This window comes from Pleurodeles waltl, chromosome 4_2 (genome assembly GCF_031143425.1).
Source record: "Pleurodeles waltl isolate 20211129_DDA chromosome 4_2, aPleWal1.hap1.20221129, whole genome shotgun sequence".
NCBI classification, from domain to species: domain Eukaryota; kingdom Metazoa; phylum Chordata; class Amphibia; order Caudata; family Salamandridae; genus Pleurodeles; species Pleurodeles waltl.
This window is the reverse complement of record NC_090443.1, coordinates 835,887,023-835,914,009: the sequence shown is the minus strand read 5'-3', so window position 1 is coordinate 835,914,009 and position 26,987 is coordinate 835,887,023. Positions and strand designations below refer to the sequence as shown.

Sequence of the window (26,987 nt, the reverse complement as noted above, 5' to 3'; positions counted from 1 at the left end):
GATGTTGGGCGTCGTGGCAGAAGGCAGTTTTGCAGCGCTGTGCAATTCCTCATTGGATTATATGGGGCTCTATGGAGTACAGTGGCCAATGGGGATCTGCATTGGCGGTGACGGTGTACACCGCCGCAGAAGTGACCACCATTTTCTATCTGATTCCTCACTTGTTTCCTGACCTTCAACAGGAGAACACCTACACTGCGTGTGCTGCTGTGACCTGTGTCTGGAACCCACCATGGCCTGTGTTACCGGGGAAAGGGCCCCTGCCTTCACTTTGGAGGATGGGGTCCTACCCCAGTACGGACTGCTGTATGGGCCACCAGACCAACAGGTGAGTACACACTGGGCATGATGCATGTGGGAAGGATGCATGGGGATGTGTGTGCAAGCATCGTGTCATCGTGTCATGGGGAGGCAATGTTTTGTGGTGGTGTACATGGTGTGCGCCAGGTGAAGTGTGTGATGGTGATGGAAACGGGTATGGGCCATTTGTGTAACAGGCTAGACTGTTTGTTTAATGGTGTTCTCGTGTCTGTATTGCCTCTGTAGGTCAACGCCCATCAAAAGAAGGGATTATGGCGTGCCATTGCCAAGGATGTGGGGACCCTGGGGGTCTATGACAGGGGGAGCACCCACTGTCTGAAATGGTGGGAGGACCTGAGACGCTGGGCACGGAAGGCCCAGCTGGGGATGGCCTCCCAATGAGGAAGGGGCGACAATCTTGATGGACTGCATTCTGGCAGTGGCCTACCCTGAGCTGGATGGGAGCTTGAGGGAATCACAGCAGCCACAAGGGGGTGAGTAGAGTGGGGATCATTACAAATTTTGGCAGGTGGGGTGTGATCCGGGTGGTGGATGTGAGTAAGTAAGTGCCCCTAAGGCCAGGCCAGACATTGGAGGGTGGGTCAACTCTGGGGTAATGGATGTATATCAAATACAGGTAACCTAGCTTGTTAGCAGTCCATTTCAGGCAAGGCCTTGTGGGTCCCAGGAGGCGTGCAGTTGGCAGTGTGAGGCCGTCATCTTGCGTTAGCATCTAGCCATATCACTGGCAGTGCAATTCATAGTGCTTAAGTCTGTTCCCTGTGTGCGAAGGTGCTGTGAATGCCAACTGTGGTGTTGGTGCGGTCATTGACCCAGTGTTTCCTTTGTCTCTCTCCCACCCTTTTTTGCTTCTGTCATCCTGTCCTTGTGTGCATTAGCATCATCTGCTGGAGGAGCAGGGGCACCGGTGACAGAGGGAGCTGCATCCCACAGCACCCAGAAGACAGAGCCCACCGACGCCGAGGGAACCAGTGGGATGGAGGGCGATGGGAGCACCACGGCAGAGGCAGGAGGTGACAACACAGACTCTGATACCCCCTCCGATGGAAGCTCCCAGGTGGTGTTGGACACCTCTGTGACCACCCCAGCTGCAGGTACAGCCGCCACCCCTGTACCAGCACCGCCCTCCCAGTAGCCCCTCAGCGAATTGCCCATGCCCGCTCATCCAGGAGAGTGGGCATCTCCTTCACCCCAGGCACCTCATGCCCTGCCCCAGTGAGCCCTGCTGCCCTGAGTGAGGAGGCTATTGATCTCCTGAGATCCATCTCTGTAGGGCAATCAAAAATGGGGAATGCCATCCAGGGGCTGAAATCCCAGATGCACTAGCACTCACGCAAGCACCATACAGTTGCATACACAAAAACATCCACTGCCTCCACTGTCTCCCCCTCCACCCAGTCACGGCCAGACTCACACCTGCATGCACTACATCAACATCTACCACCAGCATCACCACACCAAGCAGCACACACACCTCACTAGCAGACACCTCCACAACATCCATGTACATGTCCCCTGTGTCCTCTCCCGCCCTGTCTGTCCCCCCAAAGGACACAAACGCAAGCACTCACACATCCAAAAGCCATGCACCTCAGCATACTGCCCATGCACCTGCACCCAAATCCAGCAGACATACACCTCCTACAACCACTCCCTAAACCTCCACTCCCATCACTCCTCCCGCCCCACCGTCCCTAAGAAGCATATTCTTTGCACAACTGGACCTCTTCCCTCACCCCACCCCGTCCTGCCCGTAAGAGCAGGGTCCCAATGACCCAGCCCAGGACCTCAGCCAAACAGTCCACGGGGACAGTGGTGGCACCACCTAGTCGTGGTGGGAAGGATACCACACCTCCAAGCAAGAAGGGGAAGGAGCCTGCACCTCTAGGCAAGAAGGGGAAGGAGCTCGCACCTCCAGGCAAGAAGGGAAAGGAGCCCTCCCCTCAAGCCAAGAAGGGAAAGGAGCCTTCACCTCCTGCGTTGAAGGGGAAGAAGTCCTCGACTCCTGCCCGGATGGCTAAGGACCACGTACAACCTGCCACAAAGGGGAAGAAGCCATCCACCCCTGACAGCAAGGGTGAGGAATCCACGCCCCATGTCATGGAGAGGACGAAGCCCTCTACTCCAGTGGAGGCTGTCAGGGTGACACCTCCACCATCACCAGCGGTCACAGGGCCCCCACCGGCAGATGAGAAAGTGCAGCCATCACCACCTTCAGAGGCTGCCCAGGAGGCACCTCCATCTGCCACCACAGTGCAGCCATCACCAACTGCAGAGGCTAGCCAGGAGGCAAATCCATCTGCCAGCACACTGCAGCCATTACCACCAGTGGAAGCCATGTAGGCCACCCTCCTGGGGTTACTGTACGAGGGGCCCCATCCAGAAGCAGTGGGCAAGTCACCCACTCCAGAAACTGTGGCCTTGCACTCCCCAGGACAGAGAAATGGGAATGCAGCCTCCTCCAGAACCAGTGGGCAAGTCACCTACTCCAGAAACTGTGGCCTTGCACTCCCCAGGACAGGGAAATGCGCATGGAGCCCCCTCCAGAACCAGTGGGCAAGTTACCCACCTGAGAGACTGTGGCCTTGCACTCCCCAGGAAAGAGAAATGGCCATGGAGCCTCCTCCAGAACCAGTGGGCAAGTCACCCACTCCAGAAACTGTGGCCTTGCCCTCCACAGGACAGAGAAATGGGAATGGAGCCTCCTCCAGAACCAGTGGCCAAGTCACCCAATCCAGAAACTGTGGCCTTGCACTCCCCAGGACAGGGAAATGGGCATGGAGCCCCCTCCAGAACCAGTGGGCAAGTCACCCACCTGTGAGACTGTGGCCTTGCATTCCCCAGGACAGAGAAATGGCCATGGAGCCTCCTCCAGAACCAGTGGGCAAGTCACCCACTCCAGAAACTGTGGCCTTATGCTCTCCAGGACAGAGAAATGGGAATGGAGCCTCCTCCAGAACCAGTGGACAAGTCACCCAATCCAGAAACTGTGGCCTTGCACTCCCCAGGACAGGGAGATGGGCATGGAGCCCCCTCCAGAACCAGTGGGCAAGTCACCCACCTGAGAGACTGTGGCCTTGAATTCCCCAGGACAGAGAAATGGCCATGGAGCCTCCTCCAGAACCAAGGGGCATGTCACCCACTACAGAAATGGTGGCCTTGCACTCCCCAGGTCAGGGAAATGGGCATGGAGCCCCCTCCAGAACCAGTGGGCAAGTCACCAACCTGAGAGACTGTGGCCTTGCACTCCTCAGGACAGAGAAATGGGCATGGAGCCCCCTCCAGAACCAGTGAGCAAGTCACCCACCTGAGAGACTGTGGCCTTGCACTCCCCAGGACAGAAAAATGTGCATGGCGCCCCCTCCATTACCAGTGGGCTTGTTCATGACTTTGGCTGAGGTGCCCCCCCACCCACCTGAGGTGCCTGCCCACTTGCAAACTGATGCCTCGCACAGTTCTGTCCAGATTAAGTCAGGATTTAAGTTGGGCCTTGGACTGTGCCCTGTGGCCATGTGGGCCCTTCAAACATTGGACTGGGCAGTGTCCCTTTGTGTACATGTATACATATCTGTTTCACGGACAATTAGATTATTTATTAGCTGTTGATATTCATACATTCACCTTCGTGCATTCCTGTTGTCCTTGCATTATTCTGCTGTGCCGTGCAAATTGTTTTTCTTGAGCAGCTGGACGTGTGTATGGTGTGGGTGTGTCGGGTGTGTGTTGCGCATGTGTGTCTCTCTCGTTTTCCTCCCTCCCTCCCTTGTGTGCTAGGCGGCGTCATCTTCTTCAGCGTTGGTGTTCCAGGTGGAGCATAATGTAGAAGATCATCAGTAAAACTTGCAGTTTGGGTTCAATGGCGGCATTGTTCTTCCCTGTGTCTCCGATGGTGAGTCTTTTCTCTTCAGTGATGTGTTTCTGCCAGGCTTTTGATGGCGCTGGTACCGCCCCGCAAAACGTGGCGGATGGAAGGGTCTTAATATGGTGGGCAGTACTTTGTCTTCCGCCTGGCTGTTGATAGCAACCAATGGCGTGCGTGGTGTTTCCGCCCTGGCGGATGGTGTGGTACATTGGCTGTCTATGGGAGTTATCACCACCATGGTCATAATTTGGCGGTAATTATTACTGCCACTTTATCGCTCACCGCAAGGGTCATAATGAGGGCCACAGTTTCCTTATACGCAGACGACGCACTGATTTATCTCCGTCGCCCTGATATCTCACTCCACCTGCTACTTAACGTGATGTATGTGTTTGGGGATGTGTCAGGATTGCGGATTATTAATGTGGGGAAGTCCACTCTGTTCTCACTTGGTGCCCTAACAGGAATACCCTGCGATGAGCTCCCCATCACTGAGCTCCGGTGGGAACTTGAAAAAGTTAAGTATTTGGGCCTGTACACAGCACAAGATCCAGATCTTTTTTATGCCAGTAATATGGCCATAGTGCTGATGGGGCTGAGATCCTCAGTCAGTTTCTGGTATTCCCTGGCGCTGTCCCTACTGGGGAGGGTAGCGCTAGTGAAGATGGTGGTCCTGTCCAGGTGTCTCTATATAACACAGGGCTTTTATTTTGAAATTCCTAAGGAGAGCATTTCACAAGCTCGATAAAATCATAATTGGCCTGCTTTGGCAGGGTAAAAGAAGCTGAGTGAGCTTGACCACCTTGAGGCGTGGTTGGGCTAGGGGTGGCTAGGAGGTCCCGGAGCTGAAGCTGTACTACTATGCAGCCCACCTCCAACATGTGGTATCTTGGTTGGATGGGGAGTGGAACTGGTAGAGAGGACTCACACGAAGGTCACCAACTGGGTGAACTTTTACTGTTAGGAGTGGGTATACCTAAGCACTTTCTGCCGTTAATATGCCTGATGGGCCGAATCTGGGACCGGGCGGTCAAGACGGTCCTGGGGGAGCCCCTTTTGCTTCAGATTTGGATTTCTGGACAATCCCCCAGTTCAAGCGCATAGCACAAGTGATGTTGATGGATAATTGGCAAGAGGGAGGCTGTATAATGGTACGCCAACTATGGCCTACATTCCCAAGTACACCGGCCACGACCTCTAAAATGACCACTCTCCTAGACATGGCAGGGGGAAGATGCTTTATAACCAATATGTATCAGGCACTGCGAGCTGACAGACAACAAAAGCCAAGGAGAATTGAACAAGTATGGCAACGTTACAGTCAAGAACAAATTTCTCACCAAAACTGAAAAAAAAATCCCAAGGGGGTTCATGGGGTGGCCACTTCGGCCATATTCAAACACATCCAATATAACTTTATACATGACATATTTTTCCCTCAGCGCCTTAGCCGAATATGCCCCTCTAGACCCAGCTCTTGTTCTAGGTGCAACACCGCTACAGCCAACTTTGTACACATTGTCTGGTACTGCAGGAAAATATCGGAGTTCTGGACACAGATCCTTGAACCTTTAAAAACGGTGACGGGCTGGGACGTCTCCCTAACTGTCACTGGATGTTTATTGGGGCTCCTACCATTTAATCCCAAAAGAAAAATCTCTAGAAGATACACAATTTTAGGATTAGTGGTGGCTAAGTGCCGAATTGCCATACGATGGATTAGCCCTCACCCCGACACCATGTGAATGGAGACACGACTTATTGGGCAGGGGCCGAAGAATCACATATGAAAAAAACTAGGGGGGATTCAGGGGTGGGGGTGGACCTGAGGGTGTGGGAGGCCATGACCCAAACATTAACACAAATAGACCCACGGGGGAGAACCCTCTACAAGTGGCCCAGATTAAAGTATGGGAGGATCTATTCGACCACAAACAGTTCTATGGTAACGTCTCTTTCACAACAAAAAGTACCATATGTGTATGTGGACTAAGAATTACGTGACTGACATTCTAGACAGTACCGGTAGACGTGGATAAAGTACGGAGATATCGTACGACATTCTGAGCCTGACTAGTACTGGTGGTTCTGAGTTTATTGGTTTGTTTAATGTTGAGATAATAATAAGCGAGTTTGAGTAGCGACCAACATAGAGAAATATCACTGTACACAGTGGGAGAGTAACTACAAATGTTATCAATACGGTCTATCTGCTGTACATCTGTGTACTGCTCTGATTATGCTGTAAATTAATAAATGAATACTGGCTTTCTTTTATACATACATATGAAGTCTCCTTTGTGCTGTGTAGCATGGTTGTGGCAGGAAAGTGGTGTGTTGTTGCTTTACACATTGCCTCTGTGATAAGCCTGACTGTTCTGTGCCAAGGTACTCAAGGGTGAGCACAGGCTGTACAGTAAATGTAATCACCCATCCTTGACAGGAGTGGCAGGTTCTGGCTGGCTAGCATCTTGTCTCAGCCAACTAGAACATGCAGCCTCCTGAGTTACTAATACACCCAATGTAGTTGTTAAAACTTTCTGGAAAGACTTTCAGAATATTCTCAACCACCATGTTATCCTGAATTTAAATGTCACAGAACTGCTGCAGATAATAAATATAGAGTACCTTTAACGAAAGTCACCAGGTGTGCCTGTCACCGATGTGCACCCACGCTCTATGTAGCAGAATGAGTCACCAGCCCATAACTACCACAACATCCAACATGGCCGCAAGCATGAAGTAAACTGGTTGCCCGTAGCTAAGCAACCAATAACAGAACAGAGCATACACGTGGGTCAACATGTTGATGTTAAGATAGTGTGTACAAGACCACAGGGCAAAGCAGAGCGTCACACTATAAGAACCAATTTGGGCTTGAGGAGAGCAAGTGAAGAAATTCTGCTCAATGCCACTTCCTGCAAGTAATTGTACAAACTCCGCTCAACGTCACCTCTCCAAAGGTTCGACCTCAGCAGCAAGCCATCCACAGATGTGGCCTCTCTTGGCAGGACATAAGTGAGGCAGGCGGTCTATAAAGTCGTAGCCTACAGATTTACCAAATCACCTTGAAACAGACTGGCTATACAGCTGGCCCAAAGATGAAAAGGAAACTGACCTCTGGAGTGGTGTTACATAAAACAAATAGGATCCAACAGAATCAATATTCAAATGAATTACAAAATACTGTTAGTGGGAACAAAAGCTGTGGGCTCCGGTAAACAATTTCCAGTTCTGACAAATTTGAAAGTAAATGTAAAATCTTGTCGCCAAAATATGTTGCAAGCATCGATTTCTAAATGATGTTCACGAAGCGAAGAAGGTTCAAAGACGCACATATGTATTAAGTCCATGAATAGGAGCCCAAAGCAAGTGCGACCTGCGTCTCAAATGGTAAGAGGAAACCGACCTTAACCAAAGCACAAGCGCATCAGCGAAACTCTGCAGAAACTCTTTGAAACACAATGGGGGTTATTTTGACCTCGGCGGTCTTTTTCCAAGACCACGAGGGACCGCCGTGCGTAAGACCGCCAGTGGTGGTGGTTTGCCGCTCAGCCTATTATGACCGTTGGCAGCTCTCCGTCCTTTTACGGATGGAGAGCCGCCAACAGCCATACTGGCGGGCGGCGGGGAAGTGGAGGTTGCTCCACCTCCACCGCCACGCCAACAGAACCCCGCCCAGCGAATCACGTCCTGTGATTCGGCGTGGCGGTGTTCTGTTGGCGGTGTGGTGTCGGCAGAGCAGCCCCCATGGCTCCCGGCCCCTCCCGGAGGATCGTCGGACCAGGTAAGTCGATCGTCCGTGAGGGGAAGGGGGTGGGCGGGGTGTTGTGTGTTGTGTGCGTGCATGGGGGTGTGCGTGTGTGTATGTAGAGGGGGTGTGTGAGTGAGTGTATGCTTGCGGGGATGTTGTGTGTTTGGGAATGAGTGCGTGTATGTCTGTAGGTATGTCTGTATGGATGTGTGCGTGTATGTTTGAATGTGGATGTGCGTGTCTGACTGTGTGTGTGGATGTTTGCATGTATGTCGGTGTATGTGCGTGTATGTGTGTTGGTGCCTGCGTGCGTGTCGTGTGTGTATGAGTGATGTTATGTTGGGGGTCGGGAGGGGGGTCCTGCCACCTTTGGGGGGTGGCAGGGGTGGTGGGGGAGTAGGGGAGGGAGTTGGGGTGGGGGTGGGTGAGACCCCTATCACTGCCAGGGAAGGAATTCCCTGGCACTGATAGTGCTTACCGCCATGGATTTCATGGCGGTTTCAAACCGCGTTAATTCCATGGCGGTCAGCCGGGTCCAAATACCGCCGGCGGTATAGTGACGGCCGCTGGGCTGGAGACCCTGGTCTCCAGCCCGGCGGTCGTCTCCGCCCTGGTGGGCGGAACAGAGAACCGGCAGATGACCATGGCGGTGACCGCCATGGTCATAATACTAGAAAAAAAGACCGCCAGCCTCTTGGCGGTCTTACTGCCGCTTCTCCGCCTTCCGCCAGGGTCATAATGACCCCCAATGTGTTTGGAGGTGCATTTGCATGCAAAGATTATGCATAAACAATTCTAACTTAGAACAAACAATGTTGGCACAGGCACAAAACACGCACGCATTCGTTCTGGCACAAGAGCAGCAAAATAACTGTAAACACAATGGGGGTCATTATGACCCTGGCGGAAGGCGGAGAAGCGGCGGTAAGACCGACAACAGGCTGGCGGTCTTTTTTTCTAGTATTATGACCATGGCGGTTACTGCCATGGTCATCCGCCGGTTCTCCGTTCCGCCCACCGGGCTGGAGACCAGGGTCTCCAGCCCGGCAGCCGTCACTATACCGCCGGCGGTATTTGGACCTGGCTGACCGCCATGGAATTCATGCGGTTTGAAACCGCCATGGAATTCATGCGGTTTGAAACCGCCATGAAATCCATGGCGGTTAGCACTATCAGTGCCAGGGAATTCCTTCCCTGGCACTTATAGTGGTCTCTCCCACCCCTTACCCCCACCCCCACCCCCACCCCCACCCCGTCTCCCTACCCCCCCACCACCCCTGCCACCCCCCAAAGGTGGCAGGACCCCACCCCGTCCCCCAACATAACATCACTCATACACACATGACACGCACGCAGGCACCACCAACACACATACACACACCGACATACATGCAAACATCCACAAACACAGTCAGACATGCACATCCACATTCAAACATACACGCACTCATTCCCAAACACACAACACCCCCGCAAGCATACACTCACTCACACACCCCCTCTACATACACACATGCACACCCCCATGCACGCACACAGCACACAACACCCCCTCACGGACGATCAACTTACCTGGTCCGACGATCCTCCGGGAGGGGACGGGAGCCATGGGGGCTGCTCCACCGTCAACACACTGCCAACAAAACACCGCCACACGAATCACAGGATGTGATTAGCTGGGCGGGGTTCTGTTGGCGTGGCGGTGGAGCAACCTCCACTTCCCCGCCGCCCGCCAGTATGGCTGTTGGCGGCTCTCCATCCGTAAAAGGACAGAGAGCTGCCAACGGTCATAATAGGCAGAGCGGCCAACCGCCACCACTGTCAGTCTTCCGCACGTCGGTCCCTCAGCGGTCTTGGAAAAAGACCGCCGAGGTCAAAATGACCCCCAATATGGTTACAGGTACAACGTTTTCCCACCCCACAATCACACTATATATCATGTGACAAGCCAACCCCACATTACAGAAAAGAAGTGTTTGCTAATTCTATGTCAGGACCAGAGGCGAGGATTATGCCTTCTTTCTCCACTTTATTAAACAGCAGCCGAACAATACATAAAACTACTATTCCCATGAACTCTTGGGAATTGGAGCACTAGAAGTAACCAATCAAAATAGAAAACAAAAAACCAATCAGGAACAGGCAGCCCAAATATAGTCCATTAACTATCTTCAGGCTTCCTCTTTCTTTGCTGCTCGCAGCGGAGTTAAGTTCCTTTCATTTACTCTGCTCGCTTTATTTATGCTATTTGTATATTTAATTGTGACACTTTTGACGGTTAATTGTTTGTTTGAATTGTTTATTCAGTAACGTTTTTCATTATTTAAAAGTGCATGAGCGGTGTTTGAACGCCACCAGGTGGCGCCGTTCGAACACTCACATTGAGGAGACCCGCTGAGGAGAAGGCGTGGCTTCATTTCCTCTCAGTTTACGGAGACGAAGCTGCGCGTTTTACTTCAGCTGTGATGTGTCTCTCTCGCTCCTATTTGCCTGGAGAGTGACGCCCTTCATAAGAAAGGGCCTGTAACCTTCATTTTACGTCCTGTTTTCACAGGGGTCTGTATTGTTTTCATTTTTTACGCCCTAAGGAAGGGCCGTATTGGGCATTCTGACTTTCTTTTGGACACACTCTCAGGCAGCTTCCTCTAGTCATTCATATATTATATATCTAATATATTTTAGAAAGGTTTCTACCCCATTAAAATATTTCTGTGCACTGGGGGGAGGTGTCCCAGGCTGAGGCCCTTGTACACTAGTGTGATTTCACACTTTAAACATTAGCTGACACCCATCTTATATAATCTACTATTATTATTACTGTTATTTTATCATTGTTATTATTATATATATATATTTAAGAACTTCATTTTGCCTATTTGAATTTCACCATCCAGTTTATTATGGAAATAACAGATGATGAAGAGTTATTTGATGCTTTTGATGCCTCTATAAATAAGGCTGTTTCTGAGGCAATTGGTCCCCTTGAGGACAGACTTTCTCAGCAGATTTCACATGAATGTGCAAAATTTACAACCTCTAAAATAACTCCCTAAGCACCACCTATATCCATTACCGATTCTCAATCCTCAACCACTGCCGCAACTCCAGCAAAGCGTCGTCAGGTGGCAGGAGTTAATCATAATGTTTTCAATTGTGTGAAAAAATCCCTTTTATGTCTTGCTGGTGCTTCTCTTTCCATAGATTTTCAACCACATTCTCCGTCTCTCCAATATACTGACTCCTCTGGGGACCAAGATGATGAAGATGCCAGTCCAACCAGACCGTGGATACCTTCCTCTTCTCATCCTACTCCTCAAGATTCCATTTCAGACATTTCTAATATGTTAGACCCTGATGAGATTATTCATCCTAGGTCTTCCGAATGGGCCCCATCTGATAAGGTTGCAAATTATGTGGCGGGACGCATTCGGAAGCCTTTAGAGAAAGAATCTCGTAATTGACTTAGGGCTAGTGTCCCTGTCCCTCTCTACCTGCTAAAGCAGCCATAACTCCTGAGCTGGATACCAGAATGTCAACATTCTTACAGAAATTCATAAAAGATCCAAAAAAGGGAATAGATAGGTCGTGGCATGCTTGTCAAGATAAGCTCTTGGATATTTTGGGCCCTTTATCTGAAGTTCTTGGCATGGTGGAGGACGCCAAATCCTCTGGTGTGCTTGTCTCTCCCGATATTCTCTCAGGTTGGGCTCAACGCGCTATAATTTTCCTGGGCAATGCAAACTGTGCACTCTTTACTGAGCGACGTTGTTCTCTTCTGATGAAATTCTATCCCAAATTAGGAGATTTGGGTGACTCGGAAGTGGGCGCTGTAGCTCAAGGTGGATTATTGGGCAAACCCTTCATTAAAGAACTGGGGAAGTTTGTGAACACTTTCACCTCATTAGATAAGGCGTAATCATCTATGAAGAGGGTCTTTCCCACACGTTTCTTCCACGGGGCAGGTCGAGGCAGGTGCCGCTCGACTGGCCGGGCTCAAACAACAACCTCATTCAGATGCCAAGGCTCCAGACAAAATCTATTTCAAGACCATTCAAGATTAGCCAACTTCTACCTCACAAGAGGCAGACGCTTCAGGTATCGAGGTGGCGAGGAGCTTCAAAATCCACTTCCAGTGAGAGCTATCCCTTCTTCCATTCTAAAAGTAGGAGGCCGCTTGGCGAATTTTATCCAAGCATGGGAGTCATTAACAAAGGATGCATGGGTCATACAAACAGTCAAGGGTTTTCACGTAGAGTTTGTCGGCACTCCCAAACACATTTTTCATCCAAATCCTCTGGTTTTTTTCCTATCAAGATACCATTCTGGTGGACGTGGAGGTTGCAGCACTGTTGGGCAAAGGAGCTATCTGTCCAGCGATGCCGCATCCTTGAGGGTTTATCAGCAATCTGTTTTTAGTAGACAAAGCCGATGGAGGTTGAAGACCAGTCATCAATCTCAATCGCCATTTCAAAATGGAAGGAATCCATCTTCTTCTAGATGTCTTGTGTCCTATGGATTGGTTAGCATGTTTAGATTTAAAGGACGCTTATTTGACCATTCCCATATTTCTGGTGCACAGACGTTTTCTTCAGTTCATCTGGAGAAATCAGACTTTTGAGTTCACAAAACACTTCCATTCGGTCTCTCCTCAGCACCATGGTGATTCACAAAGGTTCTCAGGCCTGTTGTGGAACATCTCAGAGCACAGGGTATTTGATTAGTTGTCTATCTCGATGACATTTTACTCCTTGCTCAGTGCCCCAGGAAACTCTCTGCCCAACTTCAGATAACTATCAACTTACTGCAAGACCAAGGTTTTGTCGTAAACGAGTCCAAATCTCTTTTAATTCCTTCACAAAAAGCAGTCTTCCTAGGTTTCACCATAGCTTCCGCTACCTTAAGTCTGCCATCTCGACAGATGGCAAAGATATGTCATGAATTGCGACATACTCTGACCAAGCAAAAGGTTTCACTCCGGCAGATTGCTCGCTTAGTGGGGCTCTTCTCTTCATCTATACAAGCAATCTTTCCCGGCCCTCTCTATTATTGGGCTCTTTAGCGTTTGAAGGCTTATCACCTTCGCATAGGCCTGATCTATTCTCAGAAAGTCCTTCTCTCTGAAGAATCAATAGAAGAAATACATTGGTGGCTATCACATATGGACGTCTGGAACGGGAGAGCAATCTTTGGCACTGCTCCAGATCTCATTATCGAGTCAGATGCCAGCAGATCAGGCTGGGGCGCTCGATGCAGAGATTTTTCTACTGGCAGAACTTGTTCTCCGGAGGAACAAAATTAACATATAAACTGTTTGGAACTTTTAGCTCGTTCATTTGCAGTCAAGTGATGGACCAAAGACTCGATCCACTCATGTGTTCTCCTGAAGCTGGGCAATATTTCTGCAGTCTGTTATATCAGCAATCTAGGGGGCACTCGTTCTAAGGCTCTTTCCAATCTGGCAACCAGTTTTTGCCAATTCAGCCTGGATCATCAAATTTCAGTCACTGCTCAATACCTTCCAGGCAGTCAAAATCAGATTGCAGATTTTCACTCCAGACATTTCAGGGACTCCAGTCTTTGGAAACGTACTCAGGTGTTTTCCCATCTTCAAGATTTATGGGGCCCGTTTACAATAGATCCAGACTGGATCACCAGCTTCCCAGATTTTTGAGCTGGAAACCGGATCCTTTGGCAACCGCCACAGATGCTTTTCTTCAGGACTGGAGTTAGGAGAAAGATTATGCCTTTCCCCCCTTTTTGATGATAACTTGAACGTCTGCTCATGTTCGCCACCAGCAAACAGACTTGGTTTTGGTGACACCAATTTGGAAGTCGCAAGTTTGGTTTCTGGTTCTTCTGGAACTTTCTTGGGATTCTCCAATCCAACTCCCTGTATTTCCCTTGCTGCTTCTCAATCCAGACAATATGCCTCATCAGATGGTTCTGGAAGGCTCTCTATCATTGATGGTGTGGCGAATTTCCAAGGACGATGGTCGGTCCCAGGTCTTTCGCAACAAGCTGAGGATCTACTCTCAAAGGCTTGGGCTCTCAGCACGTCAAAGTGTTACAGATCATCTTGGGGTCGATGGACCCGTTGGGGTTTGCGGAGGGGTTGCAATCCAGTGGAAGCTGATGTAGTTCATGTTCTTCATTTTTTGGCCTGTCTTGCTTCTAAAGGAATGGCATATCGATCCATAAATACTTTTAGTTCAGCTATTTCAGCTGGTCATTGTATGATTGATAGTGTTCCGTTAGGGGAACACAAACTAGTTTGTCATCTCCTTCAAGGTATTAGACTTTCCTTACCGCCTGAGCCCCGTTATTCTTCCCTTTGGGCTGTCAATCAAGTACTGAATCTGCTCTTATCTTGGCAACATAATCCATATATTTCCAGGAAGGAACTGTCTGCCAAGCTAGCCATGCTTTTCTGTCTTATATCCTGTAGAAGGGTTTCTGATGTCCATGCCTTGAATGTTTCTGATAGAACCTTCTCTCCTTCTGGAGTATCCTTCACTGTAAGTAGACGAACAAAAACTAATACTAGAATAATGTCTTATCCGGCTTTCCCAGATGTTCCAAAGTTGTGTGTGGTTCGTTGCCTCAAAACTTATGAGGAGATGACTTCTGATATTCGTCCTCCTGGAGAGCGTCAACTTCTTATCGCTCTGTGTAAACCGCATAAAGCAGTTTTCTCACTCAACGTTACTCAGTGGGTTCATTGAGTGATGAAGGAGGCTGGTATCACTCTTTCCCTTTTTCGTGCACACTCTACCCGTGGAGCTATGGCTTCTAAGGCATTTACTTTGGGTGCTCGTCTGGAGGACATCAAGAATGCTGCAGACTGGTCCTCGGATTCCAACTTCAAGAGATTCTATTTCAAGACAGTTTTTTATATGGCTCAGTTGGTAGTGAACAAGCTTTTAACTAGCACAATCCTCGTTTCCGGTCCTGACATACAATGAAAACTGTCCTAGCTATTGTAACGGAAAGTTTCAATTCTATTAAGGACTCGGAGGCAAGGATTATCCTTCCCATTCATACTAGAAAAATTTTCAAGGTAAACCTTTTCAAATTTAAATGAGCCCTCCCCGTATGTAGTAAGTACTTTTTGATTATCTATTCGGATTTATTGTATTAAACTTTTAGAATGTAATTAATTGTTTAGATTCATTCCCATGTCTCTTCCTTTCAGTCCTTTTCTTCAATGCTCCGAATACCTTGTTCTAAACTTTATTTTCTTCATAGGAACTGATACAGCAAAACAGGATTCTTAACCATGGATGACAACTTAGCTCGAAAGACGAAAGGGGAAGCCTGAAGATAGTTAATGGACTATATCTGGACTGCCTGTTCCGGATTGGTTTTTTGTTTTCTATTTTGATTGGTTACCTCTGGTACGCCAATTCCCAAGTGTTCATTGGAATAGTAGTTTTATGTATTGTTCGGCTGTTGTTTAATAAAGTGGAGAAAGAAAGCATAATCCTCGCCTCTGAGTCCTTAATAGCATTGAAACTTTCTGTTACGATAGCTAGGAAATGTTTCATTCTCCCTCAATACATGGCTATTTCAGGGCTTTTTCACCATGTGTGGATATATATAGATACCAGTCTTTCCAGAATTTGAGGGCGGGTGGCCCCAAACTAGTCCTCCATGGTGATATGGCAACTTCCTTCTCATAATAATCATCCTCATGTGAAATTAATTACTCCCAACTGCAACCAGAGTCTTGAAGCGTTTTCAAGCAGGTACATAACACTATTTGCTAAGGAATTTAGGTTGGATGGGAGAGTGTTCATACAAGAATCTTGGGCTACTTAGGCAGGAGGTAGGATGTTTATTTCACGTTAGGCCCTTGGGCTACAGCAACAACAGGTAGGGCTTTGTCCTCCCTCCAACTGTCCCGATCTCTAAACTTCTACTCCAAGTACACATCAATATTATATTTCATGATTCACTCTCTGCATTACATATATAAGCTCAGACATCCAATGGGGACAACCATAATACTACATATATTCAACATAGCACTGCTTACTTTCTATTACAACCCCTTCCAAGATTTTGGGTAGGGTAAAGGAAAATTTGATACCAACTGGAAATTTCCTGAACCAACCTAAGCTTTTGCAGGGAGAAATAAATATGCATGTTATTAAAATGGACTTGAACCACAGCTTGTATGAGTAACAGTGATGATTTAGGATTATATTTATGGGTCTGATAAACAAATATCTGATCCGTAATTAATTGAAACCACCATAGGCAAACAAAAATCTGCTTAACAAAGAGTTAGCTCTTAATTATGAGAGGAGGAACTAGAACCATAATCAGAACTTAGAAATGCAACATGGAGTGCTATGTTTGTGCCAGGAATCATGTTTTATACCAATAACGTACATATCCTAGTGGATAACTTTAATTTTTAAGGTAAACACTGTCTACATTTTGCAGCAATATAACTGTTGCCTTTTATCTATCTGTATATTCAAAGTCATCCAAAATGTCACTGTTCTATCTGTGGAGCTCTTGCTTTCAAATTTCTCTCAGTAGAGCAGACTTCCTTCCAACCATGCAAAAGGGGTTTATGATAGTGGCCTTGTAGAAGGGCCAGGCTGGTATTATGTTCATTAATGTCATTGGTCTCTGATTTTCTGAAAATCTTTAACACTTTTGATTCAGCTGGCAGAAAGGTGAACCACTGGCTTATGTTTTTCAGAAAGAGGCTATCGTTTTTTTGGGGAGGCAAATAAGTCCTGGTTCTCTACAATGAGCAACTGGGAATGTCCCATAATCACTATTCTTATCTGCCATCGGAAACTTCCTAGTCAGAGTTTCAAAATTCTGCAGGCTCGTGCAACCTTTGTTTTTCATTTACTTGGGTATTGATGTAGTGTGGAGCTAACTCAAAGATGCAGAGTAGCTCTTTGCAGGAGAAGATTTTGCTCAGGGTTTAGTATTATGAAAATGAAATATTTTACATGATACTGGAAAACAGCCACCAGGATGTAATCGGACTATGAAGCTGGGATAGTGGATTTTACAGACAGTGCTGTACAAACTGAGGTAGACTGCATGATGTTTCAAGAACCACATGATTTTTGTGGTCACTAGCCAAATCTGGAATGAGAACTCAGCCACACAAGTCTAAACTCCTCAAATATGACATTTTACTGCTGCTGCCTCTTCTTATAGTAATAATAATTTACAAGTTTACAATTTTGAGGAATCATTGGCCTTCTTTCTTGGAATCTCTAGATCATAATATATGCTGCTCTTGCACTTCATACACCCACTCCAGAGCTTCCTGTGAAAAATGTTCGTTTAAAGCTACCATTCAAGTAGATGAATGTTTCTAAAGTATTACAGGCCAGTTTCCTATAAAACATGTAAACTGTATTCATCATCATGATGCACAATAAAACAGTTAGCAAAAAACATACAGAAACTAAATACGACACAAGCTTACCTGGGTTGAAACGCCGACTTCCAGCTTTACAGTCTCATCTAATAAACGAAGTAAATTCTGGAACTCTGGGTCCTGATAGTCAAATCGATCACCAAAACTGATGGCACAGATAACGTTTGAAACACTGCTGTTAATATGAAAGTGAGGGTCAAATGGCTGACCTAAATGAAACAACAAAATATGGGAGTCAAAATATATGTTACTCTTCACAATGTCAAAGATAAACATTATCCATGGACGTGCACAATTCACTTCATGAACATATCTTCTTGGGATGATCTGGAACAATTACTGAACTTGTGAAAGTATTGGGACTTATGGCTTGGGGATCTTCAACAGCGGACATGAGCAAGATGAGCTCTGTCACACAAGTCTCAAAATATGCTTTAAAATTCTGACTAGGCACACTTGCCACCTTCGCACCAGCTGCCCTGAGATGCAGGGGACATAGCCGAACAGTGGTGAGGTGCATATGGCGAAGCTCCACGGATAGAGACAAGGACCTGAAGCAGCCAGCCCCAGGATCCCTGTTGCCGAAACAGGCAGAGTATGAGACTGCAAGTTTGGGAGGGGTCGAAGTCATCCTCATGGCCTGCACTAAGGACCAGAGCAGCAGCTGAGACTAGCACTTTGACAGCCACAGGAAGAAGCGGCAAGCACTGTCGGGAGACTGACAGATTAAGACTGATCCAGTCTCTGTTTTCCTACAATGTCCTAGAGGTGCAAGTGACGGTGCTTCCTAATAAGGTGATCCCGCAGAAAGGAGAGGACAGCCCCACACGTGGCTACTGTGCAGGCTCTGAATAGTGACTTTTGTGGGAAGTGGAGTTGTGAGGTGTGGAGAAAGCTCAGAAACACGCAGCCTCAAGACTTTTCAGTGCGCCCAGGCAAGTAGCTTGTAACCTGGGAATTGTCCCACCCATCCTGTGAGCCTGATTACCACCTACATTTGAGTGGAGGGTAAAGAGTTCCTGCCCCCTGCTTATAACAGGCACCAGAACATTCATTAGTTTGGCCCACCACCCAACCGCAATGGGATACGAGGAGGTGGTGACCCCGCTTGAGGAAGGCCTACACCTCCCTGATGGACTGGTCAAACAGTCGAGGACTCCCCGGTTGGAAGCAGTGAAATAGTCTTTGCCATTAAGGATCCCTTTTCAGAGGCAGAGGATAGGGGGTTCTGTGATTTCAATACAGTCCTCTTGCTGCTGGTATGTACACAATGCCCTAATAACCAATCTGGCGGCTAGATTGGATACAGGACATGTCCACCCCCAGGAACTGGGAAAGCAGATTCAAATAGCAGCTGGAATCTAGGCGTTGTTGAGGTTTCCTCATACATCGATACTTCCTAGCTGATCCGAGATCCTGCTTAACTGCTCCTCACCACATCCACTGAGGCTCATGGCACCTCAGTTGAATGGGTGCCGGCTGGTGGTTTGGCATTACTTTGCTAAGAGAAAGACATTGCTCAATGGCAATTGACCTCCAATATTAGCAGTATTCTTGGAGTACGCCTCTTGTCACATTTCCTACATTACTAAGGGCAAACAACCAATGGCTGGCAAACAAGACACTTTTAATAAATATACCCACCCAGGAGGCTGCAATAAAGCACAAAACAACCTACATCAAGTGGAGAATCTGTATACTCAAGTGTGACGCGGGCTGTCACATGACACTACCATGATTCTTCGAGCCATGAATATGTTCAGGGAGACTCCTGATGCTAAAATGGAGATTTAGGTTCAGATGTTAGATGCTATGTTATGTTATTGAGACTGGACCTGAGACTAGCAGTGAGCAGTATTTAAGAGGTTGATAGTCGTATCTCCAAACCAGAGGACACAGGGAAGAAGCTACAACACACAGTCTTCAAAATATCAACAACATCTAAATATCTGGCAGCAGAAGTAGGCAAGGATGTTTTGTTGTTTCCTGAAGGTTGTGAGAGGTTCGTCTCAAAGAAGTTCTTAGACCAACTGTTGAGGACGCTGTTGATATGGGACATGTTTTCTGCGTGCTTCATCATTGAACATGGGCATACAGCACTCATACAAAGACAACCTCCTGGAGCTCCTCCTTGCCACATGATTGCATGCTTCCCTATTTATAAGGACAGAGAAGAGATCCTCCACTTTGCTCTTAAGCAGGAAACATTATTGCATGATTCTCAAAATATAATGATCCTTGGAGTTACATAAAACTAGTGCAATAACAGAGCAAACCATTTGTGGATGCCAAGAGGAAACTAGGATCATTAAACATTTGATATATGTTCCTCTACCCAGCAAACTTCCAAATTTCTTCCAGCCACGGACATTCTTCAAGACCCCAGAGGCAGCATGGGAGTGTTTAGAAGAGAGACAAGACATCTGGCCACACAGGCAATCACCGTTTGATGATGCTTCACTATCCATTATAGGAGTACAATAGCCAAAAAATCTTTGTACTTCAGAAACAGAAATCAATCTCGATCAGCAGTACGCAAATCATCAAATGTCCCACCTCACCAGGGATCTGAACAGAAGAAGATGGAGGATGCTGGACAAGCAGAGAAGGGAAAGACTCTCACACCTTCTGAAATATCATTCATATTACTCTTGATTATCCTCGCTACTGGTAATAATCCTCTCACCGAATTGTATCCTTTATCCTGACTAAAGCTACTCTGGAAACAATGTCCGAGGAATATACTGATGTGCACCTTCTAGTAGGGTGTGTGTGACTATAGCAGAGGTCTTCATACTGAGGGGTGGGCCCCCCTAGGGGGGCCTCAAGTGATCCCAGGGCGGGCTCCAGGCTCTGGCCAAAAGAGGCATTATGCAGATAACTCTGCTTTTTTTAAAGCAGAAATATATTTACTGTATTTTTAAAAAGGTAACAGAACTTAACTGCAATGTTTAAATAAGTCTAGACATAATTAAACATAGCCAACTTAACAGAATAATTGTAAAAACATTCTGAGGGGGGACCCGAAGATTTTATTTTCCCCATTTGGGGGGCGCAGCTTTAAAAAGTTTGAAAACCACTGGACTATAGTGATATCCCTCTCTAGGGCTAACCTGCCTCTTTTCTTTAAATGGGAGTTTTCTTATGGTTTTATTGTGTTTTTTTGGGAAACAGTTGGGATATGAATTGCCAAAATAGGATGCTTCAATTGCCCAGTTGGTATTGATCTTTGTTCTATCACGCGAAAGATGCTTCATGTTCACGAAGTGTAGGGTGGGAGGATGGGGTTTATTTTACCATTGAAATCTTGCCTTTCTTACTTGATAACTTTGAAATACTGAGTCCTGCTGCTCTCAGTCGCATTGATCAATATGCACCTAGGTCTTCCCCTTAATGGCTAGCCCCAAATCAAAGCCATGTGAGGATCAGATAAAAATATGTTAACATGAAACATAAATGGTCTACTAGATATAATCAAAAGAATTGAGGTGCTCAAAGCAGCCAAAAGACTCAACTTGGACCTATGCTTTTAGCAAAACGCACATCTTATGGACAAAAAGGCCCTCATTATGGACTTGGTGGTCTGGGTCGCAATGCTGGCAGTGGTGGGAAATCCCACCATCCGGCATGGTGGCCCAGACCGCCACATAATGATGACAGGGAGGACCGCCATAGACGGCCCTCCTCCACCGCCAGACTGCCTCCGACAGGCAGCCTGGCGGTGGATGGCATTATTATGCTGCCCCTCGGATAATGATCCCATTTCCACCAGCCTTTTCCTGGCGGGTTTCCCTGCCCGGGAAAGGCTGGCGGAAGGGGTGGTCCAGGGCCATGCACTTGGCATGGGCAGTGCAGGGCCCCTGTGCAGTGCCCCATAGCGCAGGTCACTGCCCGATTTACGGACAGTGATCTGCGCGACGGGTGCAGCTGCACCCACCGCACAGAGGCATTGACGGCGGCTCCATGTGGAGCCGCCGGCACTGTCCCGGCCAGGCATTCTGCTGGGCCGGCGAGCGGAAACAATATTTCCACCTGCCAGCCCAGTAGAATGTTCATAATACGGCCGGCGGGACTCCAGGGGGGCTGGCGGTCACTGGAAAGACCGCCAGCATGAACACGGCAGTGAAAACCGCTGTGTTCATAATGACCTCCTAAATGTCCGATCCTTACCAAATGGGTTTTCACAGGTTTTAGTCAGGCTTTACAAGGGGCTCAAGGGAAAAGTCATACTCATTTGGAACTATGTGTGCTTTAAGGCCACACAGGTTTTCCATGATGGTTTAGGCAGATATAGAGCTGTCACTGTCCTTTTAAATGGGAAACCACGGTCCTTGATTAACATATACACATTAACATATACACAACATGACCACTAACAGCTGTCTTCTTAGAGATTGTTAACTGTGAGAAATTGGATTGTTGGTTGACTGGGATGTGAAGCCTGGTCAAGCAACAGCCAAAATCCCTTGCAGGGTGAACCACAAAAAGTCACTAAATTAACCTGTGCTTAACTCTGGGTAGCTAGGCACAAAAAGTACTCAGGCTAAACTTAGACGCCATGTGTTAAATATTTATGCAGTACACAAACAGCAACACAGTGCAAACACAACATAATAAAAAATCCCAAACCAATTTAGAAAAACAGAGAAATGTTTAATAAGCTATTTGACACCAAGCCATCTAAATCCAATTAGTAAAGCCGGAGGTATGATTTTTTTAAGGTTTAAGGTTCAAAATACCAAGTCCTCAGTTTTAGAAAATAGCCACCTAGGCACCTTTAGCAACCACAACCAAGGGTCCAGGAGTCGATGGAAACCTCTTGGGGGTGCAAGACTCATTCACGCTAGGTACAGGTTTATGATGGTGAGAGCCTGTTATGTCCCTGTGGCTCAAAACAGGAGACCAGTTGAACTAGCCCTTGGAATCACTTCTGGAGTCCTCGGTGTAGGTGGTGATGCGGGGCTCTGCAGCAGGGCTGGTCTCTGATGGTCCCAAGCAGGTTCCAGACAACAAAGCAGCAGTTTGGCAGACTGGCAGACGGTACAGCAGGAAGTCCTCTGAGAATCCTTCCACAGGTCCAGTAGTGAACTGAGGAGCAGGTCTGAGAGTCCTATTTTTATACCCTGGTGCCCTGCTCCTAGAAGTTGGGTGAAGTTTCCAAAAAGGTTCTTTGAAGTTCCAGGAATTTTCTGCCTCCCCTGCCTTGGCTCCTAGCTGGCTGCACTGACAATACAGGCCCGTTAAGCCTATTGTATGATGGCAAAGCCAGCTTTTTCAGTTGCAAGTGGGACTGTAGATTGTCCCTCCCCCAATCAAGACAGTTGATGGTCCACTCATACTCTGCTAGTCCCCCTATTGTGTGACTGTCTGGGGTGAATTTACAATGTCCCAACTGTCAGTTACACCCAGTCATGTGACCTAAGGCAGGTTACAGGCACAGAGGGCTAAGGACAGGAAAATGCCAACTTTTTAAATGTGGCATTTTCAAACTTGTGGTGATAAATCCGACTTTACAATTAAAGAGGGTTCATCTTTACAAGCTCATAGGCACCAAACATGACATATCTACCACCTCTGGTTTAGGAATTACAACTTATTCATTTAAATATGAAATCCCCAATGTTACCCTATGGGAGGGATAGGCCTCTCAGAAGTGAGAAAACCAATGTAGGATGTGTTCACTACTAGGACATGTAAAACTAAAAAGTTCATGTCCTACTTTTTAGTTACACAGCACCCTGCCCTGTGGGCTACCTAAGGCGTACGGTAGGGGTGACATATGTAATAAAAGGGAAATTTAAGGCTTGGCAAAGGGATTTAAATGCCACGTTGACATGGCAGTGAGACACTGCTTTCAGGCTGCAATGGCAGGCTTAGGACATGTGTAAGGTGCTACTTAAGTGGGTGGCACAATAAGTGCTACAGGCCCACTGTTAACATTTAATTTACAGGCCCTGGGTATACGGTATACCACTCTACAAGGGACTTACATGTAAATCAACTATGTCAATCAGGTGTATGCCAATCAAACCATATTTAGAGGAGTGAGCACATGAACGTTAGCACTGGTTGGCAGTGGTAAAGTGCACAGAGTCTTAAGGCCAACAGAGCAAACATCCTGACAAGATGGAGGCAAGCAGGCAAAAAGCTTGAGAGAAGAGCACCCTAAGACTGACAGGTCTAACACTAACCAATTGTTAGACCATTATACAGAGGTTCCAGTGGTTTGTGGGGGGATTGGAACACGGTAGTTGACAGGTCCTGTGACATAGGAGGGAGAGGTACGAACTCTATGGAACACACTTCAGTAATGAAACATTTCATGTCTGCCCTAGGATTGCTGAATGTACGCGTACCACCCACCTAAAAGAACGCGGTTTTACATTTTATGTGGCAGCCTCTAAAACATTTTCCAGTCTAGATGATTTTTATCTTGCGTAAGTCGGACACAAGTAGGGTGGCAGAAGTGCAGATTTATAGCACAGGCCTACTAATCACTCTACTGTAGAGCTAGCTATTGATGGATATGGCACAGTGAGTTTGGTTTGTGATGCACAGCTGCATTTATCAATAGAGTGACAAGGACAGTAACATTCTCCATCACTTGTGTTAAAATGTACAACTCTATGACTAGATCACACATCTTAGCAATGATGATAGCTCAGTAATTAAGGGGGACAGAGAGAAGTCCCAGTGATGCTCACATTATTATGCTGAATTTCCCTTAAATAATAGGCAATCCGGGGACACATTACAGAATTTTCTGCTCATCCTCCTGTTACAGAGGTTGGCTGAGGCAGATAAAGGACTCTTGGAAGATGATATTTCTGTTGATGAGCTGCTGGAGGCTCTGAGTCAGCTGCAGTCTGGCACAACACCAAGTCTTATTGGACTTCCAGCAGAGTTTTTAAAGATTTATGCCCCCAAAGTTGTAGACTAATTTAGGGATATGATAAAGGAATCATTACAACTAGGCCAATTACCACCAGAATTGTGCATGTCTGAGATAGAGATTAATCACAAACAAGACCCCACCCGAACCTCTGCGCGTTCTATCACTCATTTTCCCTCTTAAATGTCGAAGTCAAAATAGTTGCAAAGGCCCTCGCAAACTGACTTTCCTAAGTCCGGCTGGACCAGTCCAGCTTTATGTGAGAAACAGCATTAAAGGCCTTCCAAGAGCATGATAACTTACAACGTAGCCAATCTACCTGCTTTTTGCAGTTGTGACTTGTGATTACTCCCTACATCTGGGGATTGGATGATCTATCTGATTTTAGCCTCCTAGTGGTGAAACTACTGTTAGGAAAGTTAGAGGTCATAAGATTACCCAAGTATATAGTTTAGTTTAGTTTTGTAGATTTATAAAGCGCGTAGTTACCGAAAGGCATCCCAGCGCTGACAAGACATAACTACTCGAGAGAATAGAAAATTGTAAATTAGCTGCAGAAGAGAACAGTTTTTAACTTCTTCCTGAAAAGTCGCGCTGAAGGTTCATGACGGAGCTCAGAGGGGAAAGCATTCCAGAGGCAGGCGGCCTTGCTGGAAAAGGAATTGCTTCCCCAGGATCTCTTGGACCGGAGTATATGAACATTCTGGAGAGAAGATGATCTCAGGCTTCTGGATGGAGTATAGATAAAGATCCGTTTTCTGAAAAAGGTCGGACCCCCACCATGTAAGGCTCTATGAACAATACAAAGTGCTTTAAAATGGATCTGCTCCTTAATAGGGAGCCAGTGAAGTGTCGAAATAGCTGGCTTTGCAGATGAGTGTTTGGGTAGCTGGATGAGAAGCCTGGCTGCTGCATTTTGCACTCTCTGCAACTTCTTTATCACAAAGAAACAAAGAATTCCCATAGTCAAGGCGGGAAAGAATCAAGGTTTGAATGAGAATTCTTCTGGCCATGAAAGGTAAAAGATTGAGGATCTTCCTGAGACTTCTTAGGAGACCAAAGCAGGTGGAGGAGACTTTATTAGCTTGGAAATCCATAGTAAGTAGACGATCCAGCCAAATACCAAGACTTTTAACATGTGACTTGGGAGGAGGGAGATTGTTAAACGATTCTGAAAACTACGAAAGGGGAGAGGCATGGGGGCCATTGCCTAGGACCATGACTTCAGAATTTCCAATATAAATTTAAGTTTGGATTGAATCATCCAATCTCCAATGTCCTTCATAGAGCAAGAAAGATTAGCGGAGGATGAATCCCCGTGGCTAGAGAGGAACACCACTAGTTGAGTGTCGTCAGCATAGGTAACCAGAGAGAGATTGTAGGGAGCGATCACTTTGGCCAGCGGGGATAAATAGACATTGAAAGGAGTCGGACTCAGGGAGGAGCCCTGAGGGACTCCACAAGTCAGCGGAAAAAATTCAGAGAAAAATGCACGATCCAGAACTTGAAAAGATCTACCTTAAAGAAAGGAGGAGAGCCAAGACAAGGCTGAGCCTCTTATCCATATTTCTAAAAGTCTGCAGCATAGAAGATAGTGATCCACCGTATCAAAGGCTGCACTAAGATCAAGTAAAATAATGGCCACATTATTATATATAGGTCTCTAGTATGCAACCCAGCCAGTGCTTTTCACACATTGAGTCAGGAATGTGCCCAGGATTTGGGTCCTCATTCTGATAAGGACTGGTAGAAGCTAAGGTGTCCCCTCAGGAATCAGGCATTGTGTTGAAGTACTGACTGATACAATATAACTACCTTCATAGAATATACCTTACATGACACAAACTATAAAAGACTAGTGTGGTGGCCTTCCCGATGGTTGGGACCTATTGCACACGATGAGGGATGCAGTTTAATTAGCCCCTACTAGGAGGAAGGCTTTGCCTCGTTGGGCTCAGTGTTGGGCTGGAGCTTGCAGCAGAACCTAATCTTACCATTGTACATGTAAACATAGATCTAGATACTAACAGATACAAGGTGGCTTTATTGTGGTTGGTCCTCCTGGTGGCGAAAAGGGAATTGCTCACTGGTGGACGAAGGCAGCACTCCTCCAGTGGAGGAATGGAGGAGGGGTCTTGAACAATGCATGAGCATGGGAAACCTATATATATGCCAGAGGGGGCCCACAAAATTTTACAAAGTTTGGAAGATATAGTGCCTGTATCAAGGCACTGTGATGGATCCATTTGGGCCTGTGAATGCAACAGTGGAAGGGGAAATGTATGGGCGCAGAAATGGAAAGTGATATGCAGGACTGAATTAATAGATACTTTGATTGTCCAGTTTGGTTTGGGGGGAGGGGCAACGTTGATGACCTGTTATATATATTTTTTTGTATAATTTATGCTAACTAAAAAAAAATGCATTAGAAAAACCTGTAGACTTACGGAGGAGCATTTTTTGACCAAGGGACTTTGAAAGGGCTTGTGGGTAAGACTAGAAGGGATATTCCAGGTTCCAGCTCATGTGTAGATCTTCTTTCTATGGATCATCTGCTGTTTCTAAGTTATAGGGATGCCTATTGCTGAGCAGATGGTGCATGCAATGCTTCGTTGCATATGTGTCAGCTACTAACATAGCTGCACAATTTAGGATGTATGAAAGGATTTCTGTTGTAGGATAATGTGTGTTATGTCTTAATAATATGAAGGTGTATATTTGCTGCTTTAGGAAATGATAACCT

General features: G+C 46.8%; 1 protein-coding gene across 1 annotated transcript in view; it reads right to left on the bottom strand.

The window, feature by feature from the left end:
- LOC138293370 (cytochrome P450 2J2-like) overlaps positions 1–26,987 on the bottom strand; it is a 244,243-nt gene that overhangs the window by 89,300 nt on the left and 127,956 nt on the right. Inside the window, exon 4 of the mRNA XM_069232566.1 lies at positions 17,401–17,561. Coding sequence (XP_069088667.1) covers positions 17,401–17,561 — 161 coding nt within the window. The remainder of the gene's footprint in view (positions 1–17,400; positions 17,562–26,987) is intronic.